Source organism: Salmo salar, chromosome 16 (genome assembly GCF_965601325.2).
Source record: "Salmo salar chromosome 16, fSalSal1, whole genome shotgun sequence".
In the NCBI taxonomy this organism is placed as follows: Eukaryota; Metazoa; Chordata; class Actinopteri; order Salmoniformes; family Salmonidae; genus Salmo; species Salmo salar.
Genome location: NC_138306.1, coordinates 58,917,240 through 58,938,867, shown reverse-complemented (window position 1 = coordinate 58,938,867; position 21,628 = coordinate 58,917,240). Strand labels below are relative to the sequence as shown.

The 21,628-nt window shown below is 44.4% G+C and overlaps 1 protein-coding gene across 6 annotated transcripts in view; it reads right to left on the bottom strand.

The window, feature by feature from the left end:
- The window catches only part of LOC106574206 (tumor protein 63), a 117,576-nt gene extending 96,459 nt beyond the window's left edge, over positions 1-21,117 (bottom strand). For 3 of the 6 annotated variants that reach the window (XM_045697484.2, XM_045697486.2, XM_045697485.2), the window contains exon 1: positions 20,887-21,116. In XM_045697484.2, coding sequence (XP_045553440.1) covers positions 20,887-20,942 — 56 coding nt within the window. In that variant the 5' untranslated portion in view covers positions 20,943-21,116. Of the gene's footprint in view, positions 1-980; positions 1,052-20,886 lie in introns of those variants that run through there. The other 3 variants (XM_045697492.2, XM_045697487.2, XM_045697488.2) reach the window with 3 other exon arrangements.
- Positions 21,118-21,628: the final 511 nt, after the last annotated feature.

Genomic DNA, 21,628 nt, shown 5'->3' with positions numbered 1-21,628 from the left:
ACTTTGCTGTGTTCAAAGTACATCTCCCTTTCCCCCCCAAAAAAAACCTGGCTTGGCAGTTCTCCTCCTCCTCCTCCTCCTCCTCCCCCTCCTTATGCGCTAAAGAGGTGTGGTGGTTTGCGAGGCTGTGGGGGACATACGCTCCAGTTGCATTACTAGGACAACAAGGTGCTGCCAAGCCTGTCATAAGGTAGAAAAGCTTCTTTCAACCCACTGTGTAGTCAATAGATAGTGATTTGGCAGAGAGAGAGACGCACACTGGGTATACGAGTCCCAAATTGCATCCCTATTCCCTATGGAAGTGCACTACTTTTGACCAGAGCCTTACGGTCCCTTGGTCAAACAATGCGCACTACATAGGGAATATGATACCATTTGGGACTCGTGTACAAGAGACATGCTAGCAGGTCAGTTGTCTTTTCACTCAGAGTGCACATCCAACCCCCCCCCCCCCCCCTCTACTTTTCCACTTACCTATTGTATACAGAAGAAAACTAAATCCTCTTGTATTTTACGCAGGACATGCGTAGTTCAGTCTTTTGTGTTTTTGAGCATGTAGGCCTAGGCTACATGTTTTATTATGCATGCTGAACTAGCTATAGACCCTGGCGGTGCACGGAAACATCTCCTGAAGACCAGCTGAAGTTGAAATCAGAGCTGTTTCCAGCTTGTGGTGGTGGGGGAGTTTACACCTTGACTTTATCACCTAAATATTTTCAGGACCTACAGTAAAACGTATCACATTAACGTGTTATAAATGATTAAATCAGCATTAGCTAGCTACGTTAATACAAATGTAACTTCCCTGTAATTGTAATAAACTATTTAAGGTTAGTTATGTATAAACAGAAACATTGACTGCCAGACAGCTAGCAAGTCATGCACGACGTACTTTTTACACACTATTTGATTCGCGCACATTCACACAAAATTAAAACATGCTTCAACTAAATATTGTAATAGTAAAAAAATACACTTACTTTACAATTTGCAGAGATAATATTAGCTACAAGCTGGGTTCGCAATGCATGCATAAAACTTTCAGCGCTGCTTTCTGAGATTCAATTCAACTCAAACTTTATGCACCTGTCAACAATAACAAACCGACCACTGACAGATTATTTGAAGAGGCCCCTCGTAGATTTTTAGGCCTAAACTTTATGTAAAAACAAAACATGTTTAGAAAAGGTTGCTTAATATTTGACATCAAAACTTGTATTAATTAATTAATAAAAAATGGTGGCCCTTGGTGTACATAGTCCAGCGCATTAGAACCAAATATACCCGAGCTCGTTCCACTTTATGATACAAGTATCAAACTTGGTACACTAATACTAGCTAGATACTTTAAGGCGGTTCCCACCAGGGGTACTAGGAACCCTGGGGGTACTTGGCCTATCCACATGGGGTACTTGAGAAAACGTATGAAACCATAGGACTACTAGTAAAATGCAAATGAGGGGGTACTTCGGGCGTGCTCTGAGGGTACTTTGGGGGGTACTTCAGGGGTACTTCCGGGGTACTTCAGGGGTACTTCAGTGGGGTACTCTTGGCAGGTTCACTACTATGGCCTATGTATTGCCTTACCTCCTAACTCCATTTGCACACACCGTATGTAGATTTTTCTATGGTGTTATTGACTGTACTTTTGTTTATCCTATGTGTAACTCTGTGTTGTTTTTTGTCACACTGTTTTGCTTTATCTTGGTGTAAAAGTGTAGGTTCCGTCCCTCTCTTCGCCCCAACCCGGGCTCGAACCAGGGACCTTCTGCACACATCAACAACTGACACCCACGAAGCATCGTTACCCATCGCGCCACAAAAGCCGCGGCTCTTGCAACGCAAGGGGAAACCCTACTTCAAGGTCTCAGAGCGAGTGACGTCACTGATTGAAACGCTATTAGCGCACACCACCGCTAACTAACTAGCCATTTCACATCGGTTACATTGGCTAGGTCGCAGTTGTAAATGAGAACTTGTTCTCAACTGGCCTACCTGGTTAAATAAAGGTGAAGGACCACTTGAAGCCATAAACTACACAAAGCTGGGCTTTACAGAAGAGTGGCCAGAAAAAAGCCATTACTTTAAGAAAAAAATAAGCAAACACATTTGGTGTTCGCCAAAAGGCATGTGGGAGACTCCCCAAACATATGGAAGAAGGTACTCTGGTCAGATGAGACTAAAATTGAGCTTTTTGGCCATCAAGGAAAACGCTATGTCTGGCGCAAACCCAACACCTCACATCATCCCAAGAATACCATCCCCACAGTGAAGCATGGTGGTGGCGGCATCATGCTGTGGGGATGTTTTTCATCGGCAGGGACTGGGAAATGTCAGAATTGAAGGAATGATGGATAGCGCTAAATACAGGGAAATTCTTGAGGGAAACCTGTTTCAGTCTTCCAGAGATTTGAAACTGGGACAGAGGTTCGCCTTCCAGCAGGACAATGACCCTAAGCATACTTCTAAAGCAACACTCGAGTGGTTTAAGGGGAAACATTTAAATGTATTGGAATGGCCTATTTAAAGCCCAGACCTCAATCCAATTGAGAATCTGTGGTATGACTTAAAGATTGCTGTACACCAACGGAACCCATCACACTTCTGACAACCAGGTGGCGAATCGCATCTCTGCATGTCTGGCAGACATATCAGTGTGGATGACGGATCACCACCTCAAGCTGAACCTCGGCAAGACGGAGCTGCTCTTCCTCCCGGGGAAGGACTGCCCGTTCCATGATCTCGCCATCACGGTTGACAACTCCCTTGTGTCCTCCTCCCAGAGTGCTAAGAGCCTTGGCGTGACCCTGGACAACACCCTGTCGTTCTCCACCAACATCAAGGCGGTGACCCGATCCTGTAGGTTCATGCTCTACAACATTCGCAGAGTACGACCCTGCCTCACACAGGAAGCGGCGCAGGTCCTAATCCAGGCACTTGTCATCTCCCGTCTGGATTACTGCAACTCGCTGTTGGCTGGGCTCCCTGCCTGTGCCATTAAACCCCTACAACTCATCCAGAACGCCGCAGCCCGTCTGGTGTTCAACCTTCCCAAGTTCTCTCACGTCACCCCGCTCCTCCGCTCTCTCCACTGGCTTCCAGTCGAAGCTCGCATCCGCTACAAGACCATGGTGCTTGCCTACGGAGCTGTGAGGGGAACGGCACCTCCGTACCTTCAGGCTCTGATCAGGCCCTACACCCAAACAAGGGCACTCCGTTCATCCACCTCTGGCCTGCTCGCCTCCCTACCTCTGAGGAAGCACAGTTCCCGCTTAGCCCAGTCAAAACTGTTCGCTGCTCTGGCACCCCAATGGTGGAACAAGCTCCCTCACGACGCCAGGACAGCGGAGTCAATCACCACCTTCCGGAGACACCTGAAACCCCACCTCTTCAAGGAATACCTGGGATAGGATAAATTAATCCTTCTAACCCCCCCCTTAAAAGATTTAGATGCACTATTGTAAAGTGGTTGTTCCACTGGATATTATAGGTGAATGCACCAATTTGTAAGTCGCTCTGGATAAGAGCGTCTGCTAAATGACTAAAATGTAAAATGTAAATGTAAGGAGTTGGAGCAGTTTTGCCTTGAAGAATGGGCAAAAATCCCAGTGGCTAGATGTGCCAAGCTTAAGAGACATACCCCAAGAGACTTGCAGCTGTAATAGCTGTGAAAGGTGGCTCTACAAAGTATTGACTTTGGGGGGTGAATAGTTATGCACGCTTAAGTTTTAAATTTTTTTGTCTTATTTCTTGTTTGCTTCACAATAAAAAAATATTCAAAATATTCAAAGTGGTAGGCATGTTGTGTAAATCAAATAGTACAAACCCCACAAAAATCTATTTTATTTCCAGGTTGTAAGGCAACAAAATAGGTAAAATGCCAAAGGGGGTGAATACTTTCGCAAGACACTGTAAATCCTTTTCATCTTTACCTTTAACCTTCTAATCATGTCTCTCCTTTGTTGCAGAGGACAAACAGCTGTCTCTTCAGGTTTATCATGTCTCTCTGTTGTAGAGGACTAACAGTTGTCTCTTCAGGCTTATATCACAAGATGGATCCCTGTGTGAAGGGATTGGGTTTTCTGCTTATTAATGATCCGTTACAATATGAATATTGTAAATATTTCCACCCGGTGAGAACACGTTGTAATACTTGCAGACTAGTTTAAGCTCCTTTGCGTTTTGTTGCCGATCTTACTTTGCTACCTGACGGTTTTTTACTTTTTCATTACCGTATATTTTTACTTTTTCCCTCACTCAACTTTTTTCATTCAACTTTTTCACCCCGGAGGTTTTATCTGGACATGGTTCGTCAGGACTTCAAACAGCCGAAGCTAAGTAACATTAACATGATGCCTTCTAATTGCAGTCGTTGTACTTATAATATACAGGAGAACGATCACCTTACGGCAAGGATAGCTGTGCTGCAAGCCCAGCTTCAGACGCGATCGTTAGGCAAGGGTAATTTCAGTGTAGGAAAGGATGAAACAGCGTCTGTGCCACCAGTAAGTACAGATAGTAACGTTAGTATAAACCCCCTCGCACGGTCCCCGCAGCCGGACATCCTTCTCATGGCTTCTGGAGGGAAACGCTGTAGGAATGCTCAACCGGTGTCGCTTATTCAGCCGACAGAAACTTTCAACCGGTTCTCCCCATTAAGCGAGTCGGAGTCGGAGGCCGAGACTTCTCTGGTCTCTACTCCTCCCGTTGTGGGGTCTGAGACGCCGACGGCTCCCACCATTAGCTCTGACAAATTGAAAACCCTAGTCATTGGCGACTCCATTACCCGCAGTATTAGACTTAAAACTAATCATCCAGCGATCATACACTGTTTACCAGGGGGCAGGGCTACCGACGTTAAGGCTAATCTAAAGACGGTGCTGGCTAAAGCTAAAACTGGCGAGTGTAGAGAGTATAGAGATATTGTTATCCACGTCGGCACCAACGATGTTAGGATGAAACAGTCAGAGGTCACCAAGCGCAACATAGCTTCAGCATGTAAATCAGCTAGAAAGATGTGTCGGCATCGATTAATTGTCTCTGGCCCCCTCCCAGTTAGGGGGAGTGATGAGCTCTACAGCAGAGTCTCACAACTCAATCGCTGGTTGAAAACTGTTTTCTGCCCCTCCCAAAAGATAGAATTTGTAGATAATTGGCCCTCTTTCTGGGACTCACCCACAAACAGGACCAAGCCTGGCCTGTTGAGGAGTGACGGACTCCATCCTAGCTGGAGGGGTGCTCTCATCTTATCTACGAACATAAACAGGGCTCTAACTCCTCTAGCTCCACAATGAAATAGGGTGCAGGCCAGGCAGCAGGCTGTTAGTCAGCCTGCCAGCTTAGTGGAGTCTGCCACTAGCACAGTCAGTGTAGTCAGCTCAGCTATCCCCATTGAGACCGTGTCTGTGCCTCGATCTAGATTGGGCAAAATTAAAAATGGCGGTGTTCGCTTTAGCAATCTCACTAGTATAAAGACCTCCTCCATTCCTGCCATTATTGAAAGAGATTGTGATACCTCACATCTCAAAATTGGGTTACTTAATGTTAGATCCCTCACTTCCAAGGCAGTTATAGTCAATGAACTAATCACTGATAATAATCTTGATGTGATTGGCCTGACTGAAACATGGCTTAAGCCTGATGAATTTACTGTGTTAAATGAGGCCTCACCCCCTGGTTACACTAGTGACCATACCCCCCGTGCATCCGGCAAAGGCGGAGGTGTTGCTAACATTTACGATAGCAAATTTCAATTTACAAAAAAAAAAACAATGACGTTTTCGTCTTTTGAGCTTCTAGTCATGAAATCTATGCAGCCTACTCAATCACTTTTTATAGCTACTGTTTACAGGCCTCCTGGGCCATATGCAGTGTTCCTCACTGAGTTCCCTGAATTCCTATCGGATCTTGTAGTCATAGCAGATAATATTCTAAATTTCACTGCTATGCGGACGACACACAGCTGTACATTTCAATGAAACATGGTGAAGCCCCAAAATTGCCCTGGCTAGAAGCCTGTGTTTCAGACATAAAGAAGTGGATGGCTGCAAACTTTCTACTTTTAAACTCGGACAAAACAGAGATGCTTGTTCTAGGTCCCAAGAAACAAAGAGATCTTCTGTTGAATCTGACAATTAATCTGGATGGTTGTACAGTCGTCTCAAATAAAACTGTGAAGGACCTCGGCGTTACTCTGGACCCTGATCTCTCTTTTGAAGAACATATCAAGACTGTTTCAAGGACAGCTTTTTTCCATCTACGTAACATTGCAAAAATCAGAAATTTTCTGTGCAAAAATGACGCAGAAAAATTAATCCATGCTTTTGTTACTTCTAGGCTGAACTACTGCAATGCTCTACTTTCCGGCTACCCAGATAAAGCACTAAATAAACTTCAGTTAGTGCTAAATACGGCTGCTAGAATCCTGACTAGAACCAAAAAATTTGATCATATTACTCCAGTGCTAGCCTCCCTACACTGGCTTCCTGTTAAGGCAAGGGCTGATTTCAAGGTTTACTGCTAACCTACAAAGCATTACATGGGCTTGCTCCTACCTATCTTTCCGATTTGGTCCTGCCGTACATACCTACACGTACGCTACGGTCACAAGACGCAGGCCTCCTAATTGTCCCTATAATTTCTAAGCAAACGGCTGGATGTAGGGCTTTCTCCTATAGAGCTCCATTTTTATGGAATGGTCTGCCTACCAATGTGAGAGACGCAGACTCAGTCTCAACCTTTAAGTCTTTACTGAAGACTTATCTCTTCAGTAGGTCCTATGATTAAGTATAGTCTGGCCCAGGAGTGTGAAGGTGAACGGAAAGGCTGGAGCAACGAACCGCCCTTGCTGTCTCTGCCTTGCCGGTTCCCCTCTTTCCACTGGGATTCTCTGCCTCTAACCCTTTTACAGGGGCTGAGTCACTGGCCTACTGGTGTTCTTCCTTGCCGTCCATGGGAGGGGTGCGTCACTTGAGTGGGTTGAGTCACTGACGTGGTCTTCCTGTCTGGGTTGGCGCCCCCCCTTGGGTTGTGCTATGGCGGAGATCGTTGTGGGCTATACTCGGCCTTGTCTTAGAACGGTAAGTTGGTGGTTGGAGACATCCCTCTAGTGGTGTGGGGGCTGTGCTTTGGCAAAGTGGGTGGGGTTATATCCTGCCTGTTTGGCCCTGTCCGGGGGTATCATCGGATGGGGCCACAGTGTCTTTTGATCCCTCTTGTCTCAGCCTCCAGTATTTATGCTGCAGTAGTTTATGTGTCGGGGGGCTAGGGTCAGTCTGTTACATCTGGAGTATTTCTCTTGTCTTATCCGGTGTCCTGTGTGTATTTAAATATGCTCTCTCTAATTCTCTCTTTCTCTCTTTCTGTCTTTCTCTCGGAGGACCTGAGCCCTAGGACCATGCCTCAGGACTACCTGGTATGATGACTCCTTGCTGTCCCCAGTCCACCTGGCCGTGCTGCTGCTCCAGTTTCAACTGTTCTGCCTGCGGCTATGGAACCCTGACCTGTTCACCGGACGTGCTTGTTGCACCCTCGACAACTACTATGATTATTATTATTTGACCATGCTGGTCATTTATGAACATTTTAACATCTTGACCATGTTCTGTTATAATATCCACCCTGCACAGCCAGAAGAGGACTGGCCACCCCTCATAGCCTGGTTCCTGTCTAGGTTTCTTCCTAGGTTTTTGGCTTTTCTAGGGAGTTTTTCCTAGGGAGTTTTTCCTAGCCACCGTGCTTCTTTCACATGCTTTGCTTGCTGTTTGGGGTTTTAGGCTGGGTTTCTGTACAGCACTTTTAGAATATCAGCTGATGTACGAAGGGCTATATAAAAATAAATTTGATTTGAATACATGTTCCTAGCAGCAGGTTCTGAGTTCCTCTATATCAGGTCACACAGTCTTGACATGCACTGCCAAGACCAGAGGCCAGTCGTGCATGTGACATCACTGGCCTGAGAAAAGGCCCACTGAACATGGACGGAGAGAAGGACCCACTGAACATGGACGGAGAGAAGGACCCACTGAACATGGACGGAGAGAAGGACCCACTGAACATGGACGGAGAGAAGGACCCACTGAACATGGACGGAGAGAAGACCCACTGAACATGGACGGAGAGAAGGACCCACTGAACATGGACGGATAGAAGGACCCACTGAACATGGACGGAGAGAAGGACCCACTGAACATGGACGGATAGAAGGACCCACTGAACATGGACGGAGAGAAGGCCCACTGAACATGGACGGAGAGAAGACCCACTGAACATGGACGGAGAGAAGACCCACTGAACATGGACGGAGAGAAGGACCACTGAACATGGACGGAGAGAAGGCCCACTGAACATGGACGGAGAGAAGGCCCACTGAACATGGACGGAGAGAAGGCCCACTGAACATGGACGGAGAGAAGGACCCACTGAACATGGACGGAGAGACTGTTAATGATACAAGTCTATGAGACTGGAGAAGTCAGTTGACAATCGTGCACTACTTTTAACAAGGGCCCATAGGACATAGTGTTCCATTTCGGATACGACCAGATTGTTGATTGTGGTGGGTGGCGTGCAGCCTGGTCAGGGAGGAGATAGTCATTTCCTGAATGAAGGTGTGAACTAAACTGTCTCTCTAGTGAGGTCATCTGAAAGAAGGTGTGAACTGAAGTGGGTGGGTTATTACAGGGTGAGTCAGCAGAGGGAGTTGAATGAAATGTTAAATTATATGTCATGTTTTGTTAGCAGTGATTTGGTTGCCGTGTCTCGTTCAACTTATTTCGTTTTACAAGTTATTGCCGTGTTGAATATTCCCAAGGATCCATGATTCTATGCAGTGTGTTGAATATTCCCAAGGATCCATGATTCCATTGCAGTGTGTTGAATATTCCCAAGGATCCATGACTCCATTGCAGTGTGTTGAATATTCCCAAGGATCCATGATTCCATTGCAGTGTGTTGAATATTCCCAAGGATCCATGATTCCATTGCAGTGTGTTGAATATTCCCAAGGATCCATGATTCCATTGCAGTGTGTTGAATATTCCCAAGGATCCATGATTCCATTGCAGTGTGTTGAATATTCCCAAGGATCCATGATTCCATTGCAGTGTGTTGAATATTCCCAAGGATCCATGATTCCATTGCAGTGTGTTGAATATTCCCAAGGATCCATGATTCCATTGCAGTGTGTTGAATATTCCCAAGGATCCATGATTCCATTGCAGTGTGTTGAATATTCCCAAGGATCCATGATTCCATGCAGTGTGTTGAATATTCCCAAGGATCCATGATTCTATGCAGTGTGTTGAATATTCCCAAGGATCCATGATTCCATGATTCCATTGCAGTGTGTTGAATATTCCCAAGGATCCATGATTCCATGCAGTGTGTTGAATATTCCCAAGGATCCATGATTCCATTGCAGTGTGTTGAATATTCCCAAGGATCCATGATTCTATGCAGTGTGTTGAATATTCCCAAGGATCCATGATTCCATTGCTGTGTGTTGAATATTCCCAAGGATCCATGATTCCATTGCAGTGTGTTGAATATTCCCAAGGATCCATGATTCCATGCAGTGTGTTGAATATTCCCAAGGATACATGATTCTATGCAGTGTGTTGAATATTCCCAAGGATCCATGATTCCATTGCAGTGTGTTGAATATTCCCAAGGATCCATGATTCTATGCAGTGTGTTGAATATTCCCAAGGATCCATGATTCTATGCAGTGTGTTTAACTTGTGTCTGGTGTAGACTAATAGGTACGGACAGTTTTGTAATAACATTTTGTCAGAACTAGGCTGTTGTTTGGGTGTTTACAGAGGAGTTTAGTCTTTTCAGAATCAGAAGTACATTTACACATACCTGGAATGTGACTTAGTGAGTAGGTGTTGCCAGCAATAGGAAATGTGGAAACAGAATACAGACACTCTGGTTACTCAGAGAGTTATTTAGTCAGTCAGTCTTTCTGCCCTGAAGGGAAAGCTGTTCAGCATGACCCTACAGACAGACAGGCAGACAGGCTGGGCCCCTCCAGCCCCTCACCTGAAGACAGACAGACAGGTAGGCTGGGCCCCTCCAGCCCCTGGGCCCCTCAGCAGTCCAGAGTGAAGACTGAGCACTTGGGCAGAGGTCACCACTAAACAGAGCTGAGCTATTGTCTCTCGCCAAGTCGGTCACATCCACCGATGAAAATGCAATCAAAACAAACAGACCAGCCAATCCGGGGGCTTTTCCTGTGTCATCATTAATCACACCTTCAAAGACCTCAGCCTTTCTTACGCTCAGCCACTCAGCCTCTCTGCTCCTCCCTCTCTCTCTCATCCCCCCTCCCTCTCATCCCCCCTCCCTCTCATCCCACCTCCCTTTCACCCCCTCTCTCTCTCTCTCTCTCTCTCTCTCATCCCCCCTCCCTCTCTCATCCCCTCCCTCTCATCTCCCCTCCCTCTCATTCCACCTCCCTCTCACCCCCCCTCTCTCTCTCTCTCTCTCTCTCTCTCTCATCCCCCTCTCTCTCTCATCCCCCTCCCTCTCATCCCCCCTCCCTCTCATCCCACCCCCCGCCCGTCCCCCCTCTCACCCCCCCTCTCACCTCCCCCCTCATTCGTCAACCAGGCTAAAAGAGGTACATGACTGCTCAACACTAGATTGCCCGAAGGTGTCTCCTGCTCTCTGTTGAATGCTTCTACTGTGTCCAAGGGTCTCAAACCAGGTAAAGTGTCTCAAACCAGGTAAAGGGTCTCAAACCAGGTAAAGTGTCTCAAACCAGGTAAAGTGTCTCAAACCAGGTAAAGGGTCTCAAACCAGGTAAAGTGTCTCAAACCAGGTAAAGTGTCTCAAACCAGGTAAAGGGTCTCAAACCAGGTAAAGTGTCTCAAACCAGGTAAAGGGTCTCAAACCAGGTAAAGGGTCTCAAACCAGGTAAAGTGTCTCAAACCAGGTAAAGTGTCTCAAACCAGGTAAAGGGTCTCAAACCAGGTAAAGTGTCTCAAACCAGGTAAAGGGTCTCAAACCAGGTAAAGGGTCTCAAACCAGGTAAAGGGTCTCAAACCAGGTAAAGTGTCTCAAACCAGGTAAAGGGTCTCAAACCAGGTAAAGTGTCTCAAACCAGGTAAAGGGTCTCAAACCAGGTAAAGTGTCTCAAACCAGGTAAAGGGTCTCAAACCAGGTAAAGTGTCTCAAACCAGGTAAAGTGTCTCAAACCAGGTAAAGGGTCTCAAACCAGGTAAAGTGTCTCAAACCAGGTAAAGTGTCTCAAACCAGGTAAAGTGTCTCAAACCAGGTAAAGTGTCTCAAACCAGGTAAAGTGTCTCAAACCAGGTAAAGGGTCTCAAACCAGGTAAAGTTTCTCAAACCAGGTAAAGTGTCTCAAACCAGGTAGTTGAATGGTAAAAAGGAGAGGGACATTCAAAATGAGAATCTCAGTCCAAAAAGTTTTACCTTGATGAGAATGTTTCCTAACGTGTCTTATAAAATAGATACATTTTTATTTTATTTATTTATTTTATTTATTTCACCTTTATTTAACCAGGTAGGCAAGTTGAGAACAAGTTCTCATTTACAATTGCGACCTGGCCAAGATAAAGCAAAGCAGTTCGACAACATACAACAACACAGAGTTACACATGGAGTAAAACAAACATACAGTCAATAATACAGTAGAAAAAGGGGGGTAAATATATTATATCATTTTTAAACTTCCACAAACAAATGTATTGAGGTTGTTATACATCTATGCTAATTAAATCTTGTACTTTTTAGGTCAATTAGCATGAGTTTCAGACTGTTTTCTCCAACCAAAGTCCTTCATACAGCTATAGTAATGCTTTCAGTACACACGAGGTTCCCGGCTGTGTTTGTAAACCAGGCTTAGGGTCAAAGGTCAAAGCTGTCAGTTTTAACCAACAGCTTATCAGACTGTTCCCATTACACCCCACACCCCAAGGTACCACTTCAGCCAAGTAAAAAAAAAAAAAACACCCAGTATTTACTCGTATAATATCCCATATCTTAAGTAAAGTATAAGTAAGTAAATGTAAAACGTGTTGTTTGTTTAGATTTCGTTTTGTTATGAACACTCAGAAGAGACTTCTATATTGGGGAGCAACGTTCTAGTAGGAGGAGAGGATTTCACCACAGCGTCACCCTCCTTTGACTTTTTTCATCTATGTTAGAGACAATTTAGACATATTTCTATCATTATGGGGTATTGTGTGTGTAGATTGATGAGAAGAAAAATAATTTAATACATTTTAGAATAAGGCGGTAACGTAACAAAATGTGGAAAAAAGTCAAGGGGTCTGAATACTTTCTGAAGGCAGTGTATAGATAGATAAAGAGAGCGAGGGGGGGGAGAGAGAGAGAGAGAGAGGGATGACACTTCATTCTATATATATCTGAAATTTGAAGATGATATATATGAAGATTACTTTTTAAGATTTGATTATCTTCGGAGTGGCAGGTAGCCTAGTGGTTAGAGCGTTGGGCCATTAACCGGATGGTTGCAAGATTGAATCCCCCTGAGCTGACAAGGTAAAAATCTGTCATTCTGCCCCCTGAACAAGGCAGTTAACCCCACTGTTCCCTGGTAGGCCGTCATTGAAAATAACAATTTGTTCTTAACTGACTTGTTCAATAAAGGTTCAATAAAATTACATCTTGTCTCTTCATATTCTTCTTTTCACGTCACAGTGACTGATAAAGTGCAGTGGTGTAAAGTACTTAAGTAAAAATACTTTAAAGTACTACTTAGGTAGTTTTTGGGGGTATCTGTACTTTACTATACTATTTATATTTTTGACTACTTTTACTTTTACTTCACTACATTCCTAAAGAAAATAATGTACTTTTTACTCCATATATTTTCCCCTGACACCCAAAGTACTTTTTTAAATTTTGAATGCTTAGCAGGACAGGAACATTGGCAAATTCACGCACTTACGAAGAGAACATGTGGTCATCCCTACTGCCTCTGATCTGGAGGACTCACTAAACAGAGAACATCCCTGGTCGTCCCTACTACCTCTGATCTGGAGGACTCACTAAACAGAGAACATCCCTGGTCATCCCTACTGCCTCTGATCTGGAGGACTCACTAAACAGAGAACATCCCTGGTCATCCCTACTGCCTCTGATCTGGAGGACTCACTAAACAGAGAACATGTGGTCATCCCTACCGCCTCTGATCTGGTGGACTCACTAAACAGAGAACATCCCTGGTCATCCCTACTGCCTCTGATCTGGAGGACTCACTAAACAGAGAACATCCCTGGTCATCCCTACTGCCTCTGATAAGGAGGACTCACTAAACAGAGAACATCCCTGGTCATCCCTACTGCCTCTGATCTGGAGGACTCACTAAACAGAGAACATCCCTGGTCATCCCTACTGCCTCTGATAAGGAGGACTCACTAAACAGAGAACATCCCTGGTCATCCCTACTGCCTCTGATCTGGTGGACTCACTAAACAGAGAACATGTGGTCATCCCTACCGGCTCTGATCTGGAGGACTCACTAAACAGAGAACATGTGGTCATCCCTACTGCCTCTGATCTGGAGGACTCACTAAACAGAGAACATCCCTGGTCATCCCTACCGCCTCTGATCTGGAGGACTCACTAAACAGAGAACATCCCTGGTCATCCCTACTGCCTCTGATCTGGTGGACTCACTAAACAGAGAACATCCCTGGTCATCCCTACCGCCTCTGATCTGGAGGACTCACTAAACAGAGAACATCCCTGGTCATCCCTACTGCCTCTGATCTGGTGGACTCACTAAACAGAGAACATCCCTGGTCATCCCTACTGCCTCTGATCTGGAGGACTCACTAAAGAGAGAACATCCCTGGTCATCCCTACTGCCTCTGATCTGGAGGACTCACTAAACAGAGAACATCCCTGGTCATCCCTACTGCCTCTGATCTGGAGGACTCACTAAACAGAGAACATCCCTGGTCATCCCTACTGCCTCTGATCTGGTGGACTCACTAAACAGAGAACATCCCTGGTCATCCCTACTGCCTGTGATCTGGAGGACTCACTAAAGAGAGAACATCCCTGGTCATCCCTACTGCCTCTGATCTGGAGGACTCACTAAACAGAGAACATCCCTGGTCATCCCTACTGCCTCTGATCTGGAGGACTCACTAAACAGAGAACATCCCTGGTCATCCCTACTGCCTCTGATCTGGAGGACTCACTAAACAGAGAACATCCCTGGTTATCCCTACTGCCTCTGATCTGGAGGACTCACTAAACAAAGATCATCCCTGGTCATGTCATCCCTACTGCCTCTGATCTGGTGGACTCACTAAACAGAGAACATCCCTGGTCATCCCTACTGCCTCTGATCTGGAGGACTCACTAAACAGAGAACATCCCTGGTCATCCCTACTACCTCTGATCCGGAGGACTCACTAAACAGAGAAAATCCCGGGTCATCCCTACTGCCTCTGATCTGGAGGACTCACTAAACAGAGAACATCCCTGGTCATCCCTACTGCCTCTGATCTGGAGGACTCACTAAACAAAGAACATCCCTGGTCATGTCATCCCTACTGCCTCTGATCTGGTGGACTCACTAAACAGAGAACATCCCTGGTCATCCCTACTGCCTCTGATCTGGAGGACTCACTAAACAGAGAACATCCCTGGTCATCCCTACTACCTCTGATCCGGAGGACTCACTAAACAGAGAACATCCCGGGTCATCCCTACTGCCTCTGATCTGGAGGACTCACTAAACAGAGAACATCCCTGGTCATCCCTACCGCCTCTGATCTGGAGGACTCACTAAACAGAGAACATCCCTGATCATCCCTACTGCCTCTGATCTGGAGGACTCACTAAACAGAGAACATCCCTGGTCATCCCTACTGCCTCTGATCTGGAGGACTCACTAAAACAGAGAACATCCCTGGTCATGCCTACTGCCTCTGATCTGGAGGACTCACTAAACAGAGAACATCCCTTGTCATCCCTACTGCCTCTGATCTGGAGGACTCACTAAACAGAGAACATCCCTGGTCATCCCTACTGCCTCTGGCCTGGAGGACTCACTAAACACAAATGCATCTTCTGTAAATAATGTCTGAGTGTTGGAGTCTGTAATGTCTGTATACCCCTTTCTATACGTACATTTTAAAAACAAGAAAATGGTGCTGTCTGGTTTGCTCAATATAAGTAATTTTAAATGATTTTTACTTTTGATACTTAAGTATATTTTAGCAATTACGTTTACTTCTGATAGCTAAATATAAACTCAGCAAAAAAAGAAATGTCCCTTTTTCAGGACCCTGTTTTTCAAATTTGTAAAAATCCTAATAACTTCACAGATCTTCATTGTAAAGGGTTTAAACACTGTTTCCCATGCTTGTTCAATTACCCATAAACAATTAATGAACATGCACCTGTGGAACGGTCGTTAAGACACTAACAGTTTACAGACGGTAGGCAATTAAGGTCACAGTTATGAAAACTTAGGACACTCAAGAGGCCTTTCTACTGACTCTGAAAAACACCAAAAGAAAGATGCCCAGGGTCTCTGCTCATCTGTGTGAACATGCCTTAGGCATGCTGCAAGGAGGCATGAGGACTGCAGATGTGGCCAGGGCAATAAATTGCAATGTCCGTACTGTGAGACGCCTAAGACAGCGCTACAGGGAGACAGGACGGACAGCTGATCGTCCTCTCAGTGGCAGACCACGTGTAACAACACCTGCACAGGATCGGTACATCCGAACATCACACCTGCGGGACAGGTACAGGATGGCAACAACAACTGCCCTAGTTACACCAGGAATGCACAATCCCTCCATCAGTGCTCAGACTGTCCGCAATAGGCTGAGAGGCTGGACTGAGGGCTTGTAGGCCTGTTGTAAGGCAGGTCCTCACCAGACATCACCGGCAACAATGTAGCCTATGAGCACAAACCCACCATCGCTGGACCAGACAGGACTGGCAAAAAATTCGATTTTGTCTCACCAGGGGTGATGGTGGGATTCGCGTTTATCATCGAAGGAATGAGCGTTAAACTGAGGCCTGTACTCTGGAGTGGGATCGATTTGGAGGTCGAGGGTCCGTTATGGTCTGGGGCGGTGTGTCACAGCGTCATCGGACTGAGCTTGTTGTCATTGCAGGCAATCTCACCGCTGTGCGTTATAGGGAAGACATCCTCCTCCCTCATGTGGTACACTTCCTGCAGGCTCATCCTGACATGACCCTCCAGCATGACAATGCCACCAGCCATACTGCTCGTTCTGTGCGTGATTTCCTGCAAGACAGGAATGTCAGTGTTCTGCCATGGCCAGCGAAGAGCCCGGATCTCAATCCCAATGAGCACGTCTGGGACCTGTTGGATCGGAGGGTGAGGGCTAGGGCCATTCCCCCCAGAAGTGTCCGGGAACTTGCAGGTGCCTTGGTGGAAGAGTGGGGTAACATCTCACAGCAAGAACGGGCAAATCTGGTGCAATCTATGAGGAGGAGATGCACTACAGTACTTAATGCAGCTGGTGGCCACAACAGATACTGACTGTTACTTTTGATTTTGACCCCTCCTTTGTTCAGGGACACATTATTCCATTTCTGTTAGTCACATGTCTGTGGAACTTGTTCAGTTTATGTCTCAGTTGTTGAATCTTGTTATGTTCATACAAATATTTACACATGTTAAGTTTGCTGAAAATAAACGCAGTTGACAGTGAGAGGACGTTTCTTTATTTTGTTGCAGAGTTTATTTAAAACCAAATACTTTTAGACTTTTACTCAAGTAGTATTTTACTGGTTGACTTTCACTTTTACTTCAGTCATTTTCTATTAAGGTATCTTTACTTTTACTCAATTATGACAATTGGGTACTTTTTCCCACCACTGACAAAGTGACAGTTGGAGTTGATGAGTGGATAAGTTAAGCAGTACTCTAAACAATATAAACACAAATACAAAAAGCCTATCTCTTCTAAACCATCAGATGTACTTTATTGTTTCTATGTGTGGAACTTAACCCCAGTAATAGGTACAATATCCCACTATGGTCAAACATACATACCACTGTATCGATATCCCACTATGGTCAGACATACATACCACTGTATCGATATCCCACTATGGTCAAACATACATACCACTGTATCAATATCCCACTATGGTCAAACATACATACCACTGTATCAATATCCCACTATGGTCAGACATACATACCACTGTATCAATACAGATCAATCAAGAGCTCGTATTTCCTCTAAATCACCTACATCTCAACAGCCATTTAAATGTACAGTAGGGTGAAGGAGCACAAGGTTTCATGTGACTGCTAAACTGCTCTGCTGTCACCTTAGACTCTGCCTGGCGCTCCTGTCCTGTACTGTGGAGGCATTGTTGCCATAAGTACGCCACACCTATAAATATCAGGGCAGACCAGGCTGGCAGCTGGACATCTAGACACAACTGTTTTAACGTCTGTTTGCACCTCCAGACACCTTAGTCGGACAACCGTCTCTGACCCAGCTATAGACACACTACCCCTGTTTTGACCCGGCAACAGACTCCCTATCCCTGGTCTGGTCAGACCTCCTCCCCTTGGCTTGAGCCAGCAATAGACCCACTATCTCTGGGCTGGTCCCAACATCCAACCGTCTCTGACCCAGCAACAGACCGACCCACTATCTCTGGGCTGGTCCGACAACCCACAGAGGGTTTCGCCCATGAAATCAAACCAGTGTGCTTTTGTTCCCCTCTTTCCATTAATACATGTCAGACAGTTCTCTACAGTGGATAAGTACACCTATAGACCTTCTCTTCCTGGTCGACCAACCATCTCTGACTGACCCAGCTAGAGAGAGGATGAGACCCATGAAATCACCTTTACAGACCTTCTCTCCCTGGTCGACCAACCATCTCTGAAACCAAAATGACTTCTGTGAAAATTCCCGGGAACATTTGTTAGGTTGCGGCAAATGTTCTCATAACACAAAAAACTGTCCAGTTGTGCTGATGATTATAACATTTTTGTATAAAACATTCGTCTGACATTTCAAGAATGTTCCCAGAACACATTTAGTCTGTTCTGTTAAGGTTCTCAGAATGTCAGAATGTCAGATTCTCAGAATGTCAGAATGTCAGGTTCTCAGAATGTCAAAATGTCAGGTTGTCAGAATGTCAGGTTCTCAGAATGTCAGGTTCTCAGAATGTCAGAATGTCAGGTTCTCAGAATGTCAGGTTCTCAGAATGTCAGGTTCTCAGAATGTCAGAATGTCAGGTTCTCAGAATGTCAGAATGTCAGGTTCTCAGAATGTCAGAATGTCAGAATGTCAGGTTCTCAGAATGTCAGAATGTCAGGTTCTCAGAATGTCAGAATGTCAGGTTGTCAGAATGTCAGAATGTCAGAATGAGGCTGTGGGAACAGTCTGGTGGGAATATTATTGGGACATCACAAAGATACGTTCCCATAACACTAAACCTCTCCAGTTCTGCAGCTGATTTTCAATATTTATTTTAGTGTGAAAAAACCTTGTTGTTACAAGAAAATTCCCAGAACACATTTTTGTATGTTCTTTAAAAGTTCTTAAAACATTTATTTAGATTGTGAGGACGTTGTGGGGATATGACAAGAGATAAGTTCCCAAAACACTAAAACTCTCCAGTTGTTCTGACATTCAGATAATGTTTGTATTAGGGTGCACAAAACATTCCCTCACTGTCCTTCGAATGTTATTCCTATGTTCAAAGTAAGTTTAAAACAGTCCACAGAGGTTCTTCCCCCTGAGTTATCTTACTGATGAGGAAATGAGTTATACAACAATCCATGTGGAAGCAATTATTTGGAATTATATGACAATTTATTAGACATATTATTTTACAAACATAGTTTTACCATATTTTGTTGAAAGTCACAAGTGAGGGAGCTTTGGAGTGATATCCCATGGAATTGATCCACTGTGCCACAAGAACGTTACTAACACAAATATAAATCTGTTTATACCTTTTCCTCTGACTTTCAGGTTGGGTCCTCTGTCTTTGTAAAGAGAGGACAACTACATCTAGAAAAATAACTATCCTCTATGTCTTACTCTACCAGTCTTCTTTATATCCTGATAAGTTGTGATGTTTTGACTTTTATTTTCCCTACGGACTTGATTTCAGAAATCATGTTAATATGATTGGCTGGCAGATTGCATAGACATAGACATAGATGTGCATAACGTACTAAAACATATAACCATAGTTAGGGACTATAATTGAATTAAGGATTTCAGTACAAAGAGAAATCCACTAGAAACTGTAGGATCCTGGTGGCTCGGCAGTGTCAGTTGCCTACAGCGCTTGCAGACCGCAAATCTACTTGATTATCTTTCTTTAAAAAATAAAAAGAAGAAGCTATAACTATGTTTGGACAATACCCTAATGTTCTAAGAACATTACTGGAACATTGTGTTAATACACTCCCCGGCAACCATACACTCCCCGGCAACCATACACTCCCCGGCAACCATACACTCCCTGGCAACCTAATGAGAATCTTAATTTTTTTAAAAAAATTTTTACAGATGTTGTAAACAACATTTTAGTGAATGTTAGGAGAACATTCCAAGGATAATTCATTTAAAAAATATATATATTCTTAGAAAATAAGATTTGGTGATTAAAAACATTCTTTGAATGTTTGTGGGACGTTATCATACTGATATTAGTTCAAGCCCCAACTAGAACTTAATGGGAATGTTAGCTAACGTTCTGGGAATGTTTCAGGTTTGCTGGGCTCTTTGTTGTTATCAATACACACCGTTGGTTGTTCATTGACCACCCTGTTGCAGAAGAAAAGTTCCTGCACTGCATGAAATGAACACTTGTACTGTATTCAAGGTTTTAAAGATGTTTGTAATTTCCATTTTCTATCAAATATTTATCAACCCATACATAAATGTCCATTCATTTTAATCCACATAGTAACTCACATTTCCTGTTGCTGCAGGATTATTTTCCTGCTGTGAGAAACTGGTCAAATTAATATCCTATACCTGTGTAGATGTCTCGGGTGATATCCCCATTAATGTTAGCGCAACGTTCTCCTAATGTTTTATCAGAACCAATTTAATTTAATCCAGAGATGATCGCTGAAGAATGTTTAGGGAACGTAAATTGGAACAATCATGTCATACCGTCAACGCTATAACTTTATGAGAGCGTTGTCGGACTACTTCCTGCTTGTTGATGTTATAATGGATGGTTTTAACAACATGTCCATCAACGTTAGCAGAACGTTCCCGTAATGTTTTCTCAGAACCGTTTCTGTTGTTTCACGTTTTGTCACGGCAATATATTCTAAAAAAAATTAAATAATGTGTTATTATATTCTGTGGGAACCTAATGAGAACGTTTGGGGAACGTTCTGTGGTGGTTGTTACAGATGTTGTGCACATCATTTTAGTGAACGTTACGAGAACATTCAAAGGATATTTAATTTAAAACATTTTCTGAAAGAAAACAAAACAAAAAATATATATATATATATCTATACATTCTTTGAATGTTTTTGAGATGTTATCTTCCTAATGTTAAATAAAACACTGAACAGAACTTAATGTTCCCTTCCTTCATCTTTAAAATGGCTGATGGTCAAGGATTACCACGGTGAATAAAATAGCTTTGTCCGAGCCAGAACAAACCATAATGCAGCAGGATCTCCTTTTTCTGCAGCTTGATAAAAAGAAGCAGATTCCCTGGACAGGACGCAAGTCTATCACAAGGGGTCCTTGGAGAATAAGTATGTCCGATTCGTGTAAAGTTCAAGTGGTCTGGGTTTTTTGTTGTTGCTGTTGACCAGTAACATGGCTAAATGTTATTATAACACACCACTCACAGCACACCAGTTATTAGCTAGCTACTTACCGATGAAAGGGGAGCTCGGGGCAGTACTGCACAGCTGTGGAATAAGGACAATTCATTCTGAATTTCTCTATCTTCTCGTGGTCAACTCTTCAAAGCTGTCAGTAGATCACATAAACACATGTATTAGCGATCATACATGGACTAGGTAAATAAAATCAGATAAATAGTAGACTAAATAAATACAGGACTGGGTTAAAGTGCTGAAAGGGTCAAGTGCACAGCAGTGAAGACAGTCTAGAGGATGTTTAGATTTTTTTTGGGGGGGGGGTATTTTTTCCCCTTCGGCTCACCAGCGAAGAGGCGGAGTTTGCGCCAGAGCACTGACCAATCCCCGGTAGCAGTTGGACAAGGGGTATCACTCTCCCTCAGTTGCTAGGATATAGATACCAAGCAACACCCCTCCTTCCTCACCCATTTCCCTAGGTCTAACTCTAGCCACTATCTCACCACTATCCTGAAAAGCTGAAGCTCATGCCTGTGCCAGATGCTCCCGCGCCTTGCTCTGACATTTCCACCCAGATTCCCTGGAGGTTTAGCCGACAGACATGTCTGTTGCATCACACTGCTCACTATACTGCCCACCGCAAGCCCAACTGTGCCTGGTATCAGTCTGGCTAGCGTAGAGATGCCATAAACAAACCCCCTGGTATCAGTCTGGCTAGTGTAGAGATGCCATAAACAAACCCCCTGGTGCCCATGGTATAGTCTGTAGTCTATCTAGTCTGTAGTCTATCTAGCCTGT